Genomic DNA, 13128 nt, shown 5'->3' on the forward strand with positions numbered 1-13128 from the left:
GATCACCATCTGGTTAAGGTAGAATTCACATCCACAACCCACCTCTGCAGAGGTGAAGAATCTATTAGATTGGTCCACTGGAGAAGGTTATTGGATCCAACAGGATTCTGAAAAGCCTTGGAAGGGCTTCGGGTTGGCTCTGACATGTTAAAAGACTTTTTTGCAGATATAATCTCTCATATTTGGGCCGAGCCGGATTCCACAGTTACTGCAGAGTCTATTGTGGAGGTTTCCAGCAACTTCTCTTATGTGATTAGGTTGGATCATCTCCAGTTTGTGATTCCTGTGGTAGTGGACAAACTGCTTAAGTCTGTGTACCCTACAACCTGTTCTCCTGACCCTTGCCCAACTTGGCTTATTTCATCTGATAATCATATTATCAGAGAGGATCTGGTAAATATTATAAATGCTTCTCTGAGGGAGGCCATTATTAGACCACTTTCGAAGAAACCTGCACTGTATCCCTCAGAGTTAGCTAATCACAAACCTGTTTCCCGTCTTCCATGGTTGGGCAAGGTGATTGAGCGGGTGGTGGTCTCTCAGCTCCAGGCAGTTTTGGATGATGTAGACTATCTAGACCCATTTCAAACTGGCTTTCATGTGGGCTGTGGGGTTGAGACTGCCTTGGTCGGCCTGATGGATGATTTCCAACCGGCTATGAACAGAGGGAGTGTGATTCTGCTGATCCTTTTGGATCTCTCTGCAGCTTTCAATACCATTGACCATTGCATCCTTCTGGACCGTCTGAGGGAGGTGGGATTGGATGGCACTGTTTTACAGGGGCTCCGCTCCTACCTCTCTGGTAGATTCCAGATGGTGTCACTTGGAGACTGTTGTTCTACAAAGCGAAAACTAAAGTTTGGAAACCTCAGCTCCTGAAAAAAACTAACAGCCTGAGACAACGTTTTATTAATATTCTGTAATTTGCTTCTTTTAATATTGTAAACCACTTTGGGTGCCTTTGTCAAAGCAGAAAGACGGTATAAAAATGTAGTAAATAAATAATAAATACGTGGGACTGCCTTTGTACTTAGTCCGGAAACTACAATTGGTACAGAATGCAGCAACCAGATTGGTCTCTGGGAGAACACGAAGGGACCACACAACACCAGTTTTGAAAGAACTGCACTGGCTGACAATATATTTCCAGGTGAAATACAAAGTGCTAGTTATTACCTATAAAGTCCTTAACGGCTTGGGTCCAGGCTATTTAGGAGAGCACCTCCTTTGTCATGGACCCTGCTGCTACAATCTTCTGGAGAGGTCTGGGTACGGTTGCCACCAGCTCGTTTGATGGCGACCCCGGACCGGGCTTTCTCTGTGGCTGCCCCAGGGCTTTGGAATATGCTCCCTGCTGAATTAAGAGCTCCATCTCTGTTTGTTTTCAGGAAGATGCTCAAGACTCTCCTGTTCTCACAAGCTTTTAATTAGAATTTCAATAATTTGCTTTAATAACTGTTCTGTACTATTGTTTTTATTGTGTCGTGTGTACTTTAATCTGTGTTGATTTTTAAATATTTTAAATTTTGTACATGGCCTAGAGATGTACATATCAGGCGGTATAAAGGTATGATAATAAATAAGTGGTCTTAGGCAAGCCATAATTCTTGCAGCCTCAGCTACCATGTATGATATGAAGGGAATATTGACCTACCTTACTGGACTGCTTTAAAATTGTCATGCTATACACATGACAAGTACTGTTGTTACTGCTTATGTTTCTAGGACCCATATATCAACCATCTTAACCCTCTCTGGAAAAACAGGGTTGATTGCACCTCATTTGGAAAGTTAAAAAATAATAGAACTTTGTGGTCAGTGTTATGCAACTCATTCTTATTAGAGAGCCAGCGTGGTATAGTGGTTAGAGTGCTGGACTAGGACCGGGGAGACCCGAGTTCAAATCCCCATTCAACCATGATACTTGCTGGGTGACTCTGGGCCAGTCACTTCTCTCTCAGCCTAACCTACTTCACAGGGTTGTTGTGAGGAGAAACTTAAGTATGTAGTAGTACACTGCTCTGGGCATCTTGAAGGAAGAGTGGGATGTAAATGTCAAATCATCATCATCACCATCATCATCTTCCTGGTGAGGATCAGCCTTAAAGAGGTTAAATGCCCTGTGACATTTCATCCACTACCCCCTTGTAATATTGTCTAAAAGTGCCCTTTTTACTAATATAGCTATTAAACAACCGCTGCATGGGGAAGTGAAAGTACCGTGCACTTATGGTACTAGGGGTTAAAGAGATCTCACAAAATGTTATTGAAGTACTGTAAGGATGCCTCATGTTCTTAGCTGCTTAGATCAGAACTATTCCTTTAATGTCTTGTGGGAAAGAAACATAGAGGCTGAGCATGCAAGATCTGACCTAGAAGATGGGAGTTGTGTCGTTTCATTATTTTATTTTAAAAATAATAAAATAATGCACCATTTTATAATTTTCCCCTTCTCAAAGGAAAACCTTGATGTCTACCAAGACCCAACGCTGATGTCTACCAAGGGTTAAACTTCTCAAGACAGAAGTGAATTGTCCATTGGAAATGTTTTGAACATTATATCTATACAGGTTGAGTATCCCTAATCCAGACATCTAAAATCCAGAATGCTCCAAAATGCGGAAACCACCATGGTGTGCACCCACAGCACCGACTCGTTGCGGCTGAGCGCCTCGTAACAAAACAAAAAACAAAACGCCTCAGCTCACTCGCTTTGGCGCTAGAGACTTTAAATAAAACCTTAAAAAATAAAATACAGTGTACAGTAACCTTTCATGTTTAGACTTGGATCCCATGCCCAAGATATCTCATTACAGTATGCAAATATTCCAAAATCTGGAACACTTCTGGTCCCAAGCAGTTTGGATAAGCGATACTCAACCTGTGTATATGTAATTCCCTTAGACGTACCCATCACTAATCCCATGTGTGGCAGCTCTTGCGAGAGTTCGCAATCGAGCTGTCAGGAGGGGGAGAGGAAAGCGGTGGAGAAGATAAGGCCAGTGTGGGGTGGGGAGTGGCCGGAGGCCGACAACCAGGGAGAACTAGAGGCACAGATGCTCTGCGCCCGGGCCAGCTAGTTTGTATTATTTCTTTTACTACAAATATAAAATGCTGCAGTGTATCAACTGTGTTTATACCCTCCAACTGAAGGGAAAACATCTACATGTAAAATACAACGTGAAAAATTGTCACGTCACCTTTTTGTGTTTGTGTCCCATCCCTCCTCCCCTTTTTCAGGTCAATATTTAAATCTTGACAAAGATCACAATGGGATGCTTAGCAAAGAGGAATTATCTCGTTATGGAACAGGGACTTTAACCAACATTTTTTTGGACCGCGTCTTCCAGGAGTGTCTAACCTATGATGGAGAAATGGTACTTCTCTCTAGATAAATAATAGAAGTAATACTGTATCTTACATTTTCTGTCAAAGCAAAAAAAAATTAAAAAAATGTTTCACTCCTCCAAGTTTTAGAAGTTGTAACATTAAATGCATGTTAACTAAGTAGAACAGAGGCAAAATTCTCATTTGAATGGCAGCTGAAAACCCACGCATTGTGAATTCATGACTGACTTTGCAGCTAGCTGAATAAGAAAGCTCATTGTGATTGGGAGGACAGTGGGCTCTTCACTGTTTGCCTCCTATTGCCAAAAGCAAGAGCAGCAAGGAACTTAAAAATGGAAACGAAAAGCCTTGGATGTAGAAACATAATGCAACTAGTATATAATTAACTTTTGCCTAGGACGTCATCCTTCTAAAACGTTAGCGATCAGGGCCATTGAAGCCAATCCGCTAAGTGGCCATTGTCTGCTTCCTCAAGTTAACTGCACAATTAGGTTCTTGTTTAGAAAGCTGCAAGTCAGTTTTGAATAAAACTGTTCATTTTGTAGCAGAGAATTCATACAAGTGCATGGATAACTGGAATCTGGTAGCCAAGCCTAAGGGAAGAGAGCTGGTCTTGTGGTAGCAAGCATGAATTGTCCCCTTTGCTAAGCAAGGTCCTTGCTGGCTTGCATTTGAATGGGTGACTACATGTGAGCACTGTAAGGTACTCCCCTTAGGGGATGGGGCCGCTCTGGGAAGAGCACCTGCATGCAGAAGGTTCCAAGCTCTCTCTCCCTGGCATCTTCAAGATAGGGCTGAGAGAGGCTTCTGTCTGCAACCCTGAAGTACCTATTGCCAGCATGGGTAGACAATAATGAGCTAGATGGACCAATGGTCTTGGGCAGCTTCCTATGATTGGGAGACTTAATGTGTGATCAGTGTAAGATATTTCCCTCAGGGGATGGAGCTGCTCTGAGAAGAGCAGAAGGTTCCAAGTCCCCCGTCCCCCCGACATCTCCAAGATAGGGCTGAGAGGGATTCCTGCCTGCAACCTTGGAGAAGCTGCTGCCAGTCTGTGTAGATAATACTGAGCTAGATGGACCAATGGTCTGACTCAGTATATGGCAGCTTCCTATGTCCCTAATTCTGTGGTGAAAGCAGATGCTGCAGTTTTCATTCTCTCCTATATAATATTTACATGCTAAGAGTCAACACCGACTTGACATCACTTAATCAAGGTCTGTGTAGTCATTAAAATATGCCACAGATTGTTGCCTTCTAATAAAACTTCTATATTGTAGGATACTTACAGTACAGTCCTATGTATGTTTACTCAGAAGTAAGTTCTACTATGTTCAATGAGATTTACTTCCAGGTAAGTGTGCATAGGACTGCAGCCTTAGTTATATTATGCATTTTCTTCAATGGTTATCCTGCAAATGATTAACTAGCTGAAGGGATTTTTTTTAATTGACTTGATATGAGTCCTGCCTTAACCAGTTGAACAATAATTGGCAGCTGGAAGAATGTGATAGATTATCTAAATATTCATAGTTTAATTCAGATTGCTGGAGAAGCTATCTAGTACTGGTGATGAGAATCTATGGGTATGTTGCCTGTCTAATAAAAAGGCAAGCATTTTCTGAACACTTTCCCCCCCTCAGTTGCCATTTTCTGTTTCCTGCTGTCTTTCAATGAAAACTAACTGCTCTCCTACAAGGAAATAGCCACCAATTATGTTCTGCTTGCAAAATCAATTTAGAAAGAGGACTATAATAAACATGATTGCATCTGCTTTTAGGACTATAAGACGTACCTGGACTTTGTACTTGCATTAGAAAACAGAAAGGAGCCTGCAGCTCTGCAGTATATTTTCAAACTGCTTGATATCGAGAACAAAGGATACTTGAATGTCTTTTCCCTTAATTATTTCTTTAGGGTAAGTCTCTCTTTTGTAGAGGGTAGGTCATTTTTAGTCCATGTGTTACAGCCATTGTGCCTCTACTCAGAGACCAGCAGGCATCAGCTTTAAACGACCAGTGCTCAAAAAGAGGTTTTTGTCAACTTTAAAGAAAGATAAAAATGTTTTAAAATCCACATTAAAATAAAGGAAAGCATTTAGAATGTGATTTTACACTGCATCCTACATACAGACAATACACTGCTGTGATTTGATTTCCAAAATTGAAATTTTCAGCAAAACTCACCTTTCCTTTTTAAGTAAAGACCTACCTGAAGTGTTGCTGATGACCTCTAATGGCTAACATAGATGGGATGATAATGACTTTCATCCATTATGAATGTTGGGAAAGGCTATGGTTGCTATATAATGGAATGACAGCTTTCCTACAACATTGTAGATGTTGTTCTAAATTTTAAATTTCCTCATTGTCTGGAATAAGTCAGATCCTATTATAAAAATAAATCCCTATGGTCTAATTCTACTGTTGCCAAGCAAATAAGTATTCCATTGGGCACACTGAGGATGGGGCCATAGCAAGAGATGGGGTCAGGTATCATAGCTTAGTGGTAGAGCATCTGCTTCGCATGCAGAAGATCCTGAGTTTAATCCCTGGCATCTCCAGGTCAGGGCTGGGAAAGACTCCTGCCTGAAACCTTGGAGAGCAGCTGCCAATCAGCGTAGACAATACTGAGCTAGATGGACCAAGGGTCTGTCTTGGTGTAAGGCGACTTCCTATCCTCCTCACTGAATAGGCACAATGTCACAGAGATCTGCTGTTGCAAATATTAAAGATCAAGGTGTTACACCACTAGATGTACCATCGTACCATCTTGTTCCAATAAAAATATTTTAAAAATAAAATTTAGACCCCACATTTTGTTTTTCCAGAAGCCAAGGTGGCTAACAGAATGGATAATTCCATATATTTGCAGTACAGATGTTTTCTTTTATAGGGCAAACTTTTGTGAGTGTTGATAAAATTAAAGCTCTGCATTCCATTCAGAATAAAGCAATCCAAACTCAATCTTGTTCATAAAACATGTGTCCATATTGATCACCTCCAATTTTGCTACTAAACAAAAGTGTTCTGTTAATGATTCAAGAGTAGGATAATTCTACCAAGGTTTAAAAAAAAAATAACCTGGAACACTTTCAAAGCTTTTATAGTAAGTGCTCTGCAGGTTTAAAATACATCCAAAGCTGTGTTCTTTTAGCAGCATGAAACAGATTAATTCTTCTGTAACAAACATCAATTGGCCCTTCATCTTCCAATTATTTCTTCTTCCAGCACACACTTTACACAGTTTGTCTCAAAGTTTGGGGTTAAAAGCTTATTTTAACAATGAAGCATGCTGTCTGCTTTAGTTCTAACCCTTTTCTTCAAAGTGGACTAGGAGTTCGGAATTGTTACACATAACAGATGGCCACCATTTTAGCTTTGACAGCATTGGTCACCTGTTTGAGGAGGAAGGGGCTGAATTCAACCTCTGCCTACTCCTCACACTTGGAATTACATAAGCCTGACTTCAGGACACCTCCAGACAGCTGATTATGAGCAGGAGGCATAGCTCAGTGTTAGCACATGCTTTGCATGTATAAGATCCCAGGTTCAGTCCTCAGTAACTACAGGATCTTTAGCACTGAGACCTGATTTTTAGCACTTGACCTGCCCAAGTTCCCAGTCCCAGGTACCCAACTTCTGTCTTAGATTTTACTGACTTGGTGGTGCCAGTCAGGATGGACAATATTGAATGACATGCAGCAATGGGTATGACTTTCATATAAAGCAGCTTCATATGATGCCATATAACATATATTAGGTAATACTGCCTACCATATAATGGCTACTGTGCACCCACCATACTCATGCTTATCCTTGCACTGGAACAATCATGTTAAATTGAACATGATTTTATCGTGGTCATAATGTATTGACCTTTAGGGATTTAAAAAGAGAGTATTTTATCTTCTTGATTTATCATTTGCTTTTCCCTAATCTCTACCATTGCCATAGGCCATTCAAGAACAAATGAAAATCCATGGGCAAGAACCAGTTTCTTTTCAGGATGTCAAGGTTAGATTTCTGATTTTAAAATATATTTGTGTGCTGCAGTTACTATGAATACGACAAATACTTATATACCACTTTTTTCAACAAAAGATCCCAAAACAGTTTACATCAGTATAAATAAAATGGCTCCCTGTCCCCAAAGGGCTCACAATCTAAAAAAGAAACAAAGATAGACTCCAGCATCAGCCACTGGAGGAATGCTATGCTGGGGATGGATAGGGCTAGTTGCTCTCCACCTGCTAAATAAAGAGAATCACCACTTTAATGAGTGTGTGAAAATGTGTGTTGTATTAGGGGTAGTCTGATAACAATGCCCATTATGGAGAAAGCCATCCCAACACGTGATTAAGGAATAGGTTGTGCTGAGAGCATGCCCATCATGATATCAGCAGAGGACATCCAGCTCAGGGCATCCTTTTATCACGTAGTGGGGGCTGATTCATCTGAATCACCCCTCTAACAAGTGCTCCAAATACTTATTGGAGTGTGCATACAGGGGTGATTCAGATCAACAGCTCCCCCATACGATAAAGAGACATGCCAAGATCATGTCAGGACATCCTCTGCTGATGTTGCTATGGGTGCGCTCTTGGAGCAACCCCTTCCCTAATTGCATGTGCCAGGATGGTATTATTCGCATTGGACCAATGTTGATTGTTATACTAATATATATTTAAATTTTATCTTTACTGTGCTAGCTTTAGTATATTTTTATGCATGTGCCTAAATTTTTATAATTGTATGCCTAAATTTGTAAATTGTAACATCAATATTTTATATTGATGTTGATTGATTGATTAAGTGCCATCAAGTCAGTTTCGACTCTTAACAACCGCATAGATAGATTTGTTCTATGATCCGTTTGTTTGTTATCCTGGCTGTCCATAATATCCTCAAAAGTCTTCTCCATCACCAAAGTTCAAAAGTGTCAATGCTTTTCCTATCTTGCTTCTTCAAAGTCCACATTTCGCATCCATAGAGTGTCATGGGAAAAACCGAACGATTCTAATCTTTGTAGGTGTAGACACGTCATGGCATCTAAATATCCTTTCCAAGGCCTTCATTGCAAACCTACCAAGTGCTAGTCTGCGGAGTATTTCTTGACTGCTAGATCCTTTACTGTTGACGGTCAATCCTAAGGCAGAAGCGATCTATCACTTCAGTGTCTTCATTATCAGTTCTGAGGCTGGTTGCTGTACCCGTTGTCATTAGTTTAGTCTTCTTGACATTTAGTCGTAGTCCCATTTTTTCACTGTGCTCATTGACTTTCATTACTAGAACTTGTAGATCATCCACATTCTCAGCTATCATAGTGGTGTCATCAGCATAACCCAGGTTATTGATGTTTCTTCCTCTAACTTTAAAACCACGCTCATCTTCTTCCAATCCAGCTTCTCTCAGTATATGTTCAGCATATAAATTGAATAAAGAGGGAGAAAGTATACAGCCTTGTCTTACTCCTTTGTAGATCTGGAACCAGTCTGTTTCACCATGTTCTGTCTGGACTGTGGCTTCCTGCCCCATGTATAGGTTTCTCATGAGAACAATGAGATGTTCTGGGATGCCCATTTTCCTAAGAATATTCCACAGCTTGACATGGTCAATGCAATTGAAGGCTTTTCTGTAGTCAATAAAGCACATATTGTCTTCTTTCTGGTATTTTTTGGCTTTCTCAATTATACAGCATGCATCAGCAATGATGTCTCTTGTTCCCCGGCCTTTTCTGAAACCAGCTTGAACCTCCGGCATTTCCCTTTCCATGTAGGGCTCTAATCTGCATTGGATGATCCTGAGCATTATTTTGCTAGCATGTAAAAGTAAGGATATTGTGCGATGGTTTGCACAATCTGTTAAGTCTACTTTCTTTGATATGGGTATGTAGATTGACCTCTTCCAATCTGTTGGCCACTGTGTCATTCTCCAGATTTGCTGGCATAGTTTGGTTAGAGCCTTGACTGATTCTTCTTCTGTTGCCTGCTATATTTCTGTAGCTATTCCATCAATTCCTGTAGCCTTCCGATTTAGTAATGACCGGAGTGCTGATCTAACTCCTTCTTCCCATACTAGAGGTTCTTGCAAGTAGGGAATATTGATGTTACAACACGCTATATTGTTAGGGCACCATGTGAGGAAAGCTTTTAGGGAAAGAACTATGGAATATGAAGTACCAGGGCTGGAGGGTGTCCCAGGTTTCTCTCTCTTCTGCTTGCCTAAGAATTAAAGTTAAGAAGTAGGAATTGGAAATCAGTTTTGATTAATAACTCCACTACCTTTGGACACTGGCCCAGTTCAGGCAGAGGAACAAAGCGTAGGTTATTGGATTGTGAACACTCTCCCGCATACCTTGCACACCAATGTATCCTCGTGTGTTAAACTGCTGCTCTGGAACATTCTCTCTCTGTCCATTTAGTCGTGTCCGACTCTCGGTCACTCTGTGATATTAAGAAGCTACAATTGGATCATGGTTTCATATCCTGGCTTGTAAGCCACACCTCCCAGCTTAAAAGAAACAGACTTGTGGTTTAACAAACTGGGATTTCACAGGCACAGTTCTGTGAAATTCTCCTAAAGTGAGTCGGGAATATTCTCCTAAAGTGAGTCGGGAATATATAGGTTTGGCACTCCATCTTGCTGTTCTGAACTGAACTGGTGATTTCTGCCCAGTAAAATGCCAAAATGCATTTGTTCTGCTACTTTAATCTTGCAGGTTAAATGGGACACTGACTATTGGACATATGTGTCTTGTTCTCCTTGATAAATGAAGGAGCATTGCCTTATAAGTATCAGCATGAGTGGAAACCAATGGGAACTGTTCCCAAAGCTTGGTTGGAGACAGAACACTATTCTAATTCTATTTATCCTTCATACCTCCTGGCCAACTGTAGAGATACTTAAAACATGTTTTTCCCCACTTTTGATTAAATTGAATGCTTTTGGCCACTGGTGGTGCCATATCAAAATTACTTCACATTGTGAGTACAGCAACTCACCATGTGGATCAGACAGTTTTTCGCTATTGTATGAGGTGAGCTTTTTGTTGGAAGTATAGGGGGTAATCTAGTGCCATGGAAGAGAGATTGCCTAATCCATGTGGGCTCACTGCAGATAAAACACTATAAATATGGAGATAGCTGCCATTTGGAATGATTCAATGTACCATAAACCCTCATTTTTTTTTTTGCAGTTCTCCCATCATAGTTTTAGCTATCCATGGTTGGGCAATATATATCTGATCTTCATTATTGCGGTGCTGAGTTTTGCCCATTCACAGTTCCTGTAAATTTCCAGTGGCATTTCCTGCTTCTGGAGGAAGCATGGAGCCATGTTGGGACTTTTTCTAATTTTTTGGTGGGGTTTTTTTGGCAGAATTCAGTGGATTGGGGGGGCATTACTGGAGGAGCTGGTGAGTCTAGCGTACTGTGCCGTACTCTTAGTTATGTGTTTCTGGTGATTTTTATTTAATTTACTCCATTCATTCTCATTCATTCATTCAATTTCCATACCGCCTTTCCAGAAATGGCTCAGGGCACTTTTCTTTGCATGGAGGAGCCCAACCCCAAGATTCCCATATGCACAAGATTTCCATTATCACAGTTTCTGCTTTTGCGATAGCTGGGAATGTAACTCCTGCAAAAAACAAGGGCTTGCTGTGTGCATAGGTTTTGATTTACCCTTGTAGCCCATTAACTACATCACGTCCTCCAAATTATGTAATGGCAGTAGTCACAAAGGAAGAAGGGGGCTCGTTCTTCCTCCCATGCTCTAATAGGTTGCTTGTACAAGGTGTACAGTACTACAGTAAAGAACTTTACTAGAGGTATAAGCTATGATTAGACCTTAATCACATCCTCTGTGCTGTGCAGTTTCATACTCCTTTTCAGCAAGGCTTTATTATAGAACCATGATATGTGCAAGTGGGAGACTATTTCATTTATGCAGTCATTTTGTTAAATGCAGCCTTTGTAGTGGTAGTGTGCCACATTTATATTCTATTTGCCATTGGATGAAATAATCACTGTTTTAATTCTTTGGTTGCTTTTTCTAGGATGAAATCTTTGATATGGTGAAGCCGAAGGATCCATACAAAATCTCCCTTCAGGACTTAATCAACAGTAGTCAAGGGGACACTGTCACTAGCATTTTAATTGATCTTAATGGCTTCTGGACCTATGAGAACAGAGAGGTTCTTGTAGCGAGTGATAATGACAACACAGCAGATCTTGATGATACATGATTTAACAGGAGTAGACTGTATCCATGGAGATATGCCTAACTGATACAGTGACCATTTGAAGCTAAACAACTTATTCATGACCCAAATCAATGAAGCTTCCATCTAAGCCCAGATGGACAAAACTAAAGCTTTGTGGAAAGATTGTGAAATAGGTTTCATGTGAAGGAAAAAATGTGGTTTTAGACATTTAATGTTTTCAATAAAGATTGCTAGAAAATGGAAGGTTAAGAATTTTTTAAACATATAAGTACCCTTTTTCATTTAGACTGACAAACTATACCTACTGCACATTATGATCTAGAATACAATACAGTATTGTAGCCCTTGAATTATCATTGCTAAAACAAGTATTGGAATCTCTCACTTGCAGACGTCCGTGTCTGTCTCGTATAATTTGTCATAGGCATTTTGGTATTTAATAACCAATAGTACAGCTCTGTACTAAACATTTACTATGTTGTAAATCTATTTGATGGATCATACTGAAGCACAGTATCAGTCCTAAGGTGGTGAAGCAAGCAGAGGGTCAGTGCAGCTGTAAGCATTATATCAAACTATGCTTTGGGTTGTGAACACACTCCACTCTGCACACAAGTGAGCTATCAAAGCACAGCTCTGGATAACATTCAAAGACAGGAGCTGTCATTTACAATATTTGTGAATATGTATACTGAACACCTTTCCAGGAGACATGGTCTTCAGTCAAAACATGGTTCTTTTGACTAGAGTGGGGCTAAATGATGTCTATCTGTATACAACTTATCAAAGTTATCTGCCAGAAAGAGACTGTCCGACACCACTACAAAGACTGCAGTTTAAAGATCAGATCTGCATCCTAGGAGGTCTGTATTTGGCTCATACAATGAACATATTAGATCTGTTTCGGCTAAATGGTGTGATGGATAAGGATACTGTGGGTGAGTTTACCTGTTGGTCTGGGCTAAGAGTGAGTGTTCTGGATTATGCATTTGTATCATGAAACATGCTTCATTCTCTGATTCAATTTAACATAGAGGGATGAATGGAGAGTGTCCATCTCCCACTGTCCCTTATTTTAGAGACATCGTTGGAGGGGTGTTCACCTTGAGGAGGTTCTTCAGTTTATCCATTGTGAACGTTAATAAGGGCCAAATGGTCTCCTTGACTAGAAGAGCAAAACAGGGATATTTGGGTAGCAGATGATTCCTTAAGTGGCACAGTGAGGAAATGCTTGACTAACAAGCAGAAGGCTGCCGGTTCAAATCCCCACTGGAATGTTTCCCAGACTATGGGAAACAGCTATAGCAGGCAGCAGCAACATAGGACGATGCTGAAAGGTATCATTTCATACTGTGCGGGAGAAGGCAGTGGTAAACTCCTCCTGTATTCTACCAAAGAAAACCATAGGGCACTGTGGGCACCAGGAGTCAAAATCAACTTGATGACACACTTTACCTTTGGTGGATATGGAGAAGCAATTGGATTTAAGTCTGGTTATCACCAGTAGTACTTTAGGTGGTTTTTCAAACTTGAAAACCTTAAATCAGAGGAGAG

General features: G+C 40.5%; 1 protein-coding gene across 3 annotated transcripts in view; it reads left to right on the plus strand.

Moving 5' to 3' along the window:
* The window catches only part of PPP2R3C (protein phosphatase 2 regulatory subunit B''gamma), a 45578-nt gene extending 33761 nt beyond the window's left edge, over nucleotides 1-11817 (plus strand). For all 3 annotated transcript variants that reach the window (XM_053254718.1, XM_053254709.1, XM_053254667.1), the window contains 4 exons: nucleotides 3241-3377; nucleotides 5129-5266; nucleotides 7305-7364; nucleotides 11407-11817. In XM_053254718.1, the coding sequence (XP_053110693.1) occupies nucleotides 3241-3377; nucleotides 5129-5266; nucleotides 7305-7364; nucleotides 11407-11595 (524 nt within the window). In that variant the 3' untranslated portion in view covers nucleotides 11596-11817. The remainder of the gene's footprint in view (nucleotides 1-3240; nucleotides 3378-5128; nucleotides 5267-7304; nucleotides 7365-11406) is intronic.
* The last annotated feature ends 1311 nt before the right edge of the window (nucleotides 11818-13128 follow it).

The sequence above is a fragment of the Hemicordylus capensis genome, chromosome 1 (assembly GCF_027244095.1).
Source record: "Hemicordylus capensis ecotype Gifberg chromosome 1, rHemCap1.1.pri, whole genome shotgun sequence".
Taxonomy (NCBI): Eukaryota; Metazoa; Chordata; class Lepidosauria; order Squamata; family Cordylidae; genus Hemicordylus; species Hemicordylus capensis.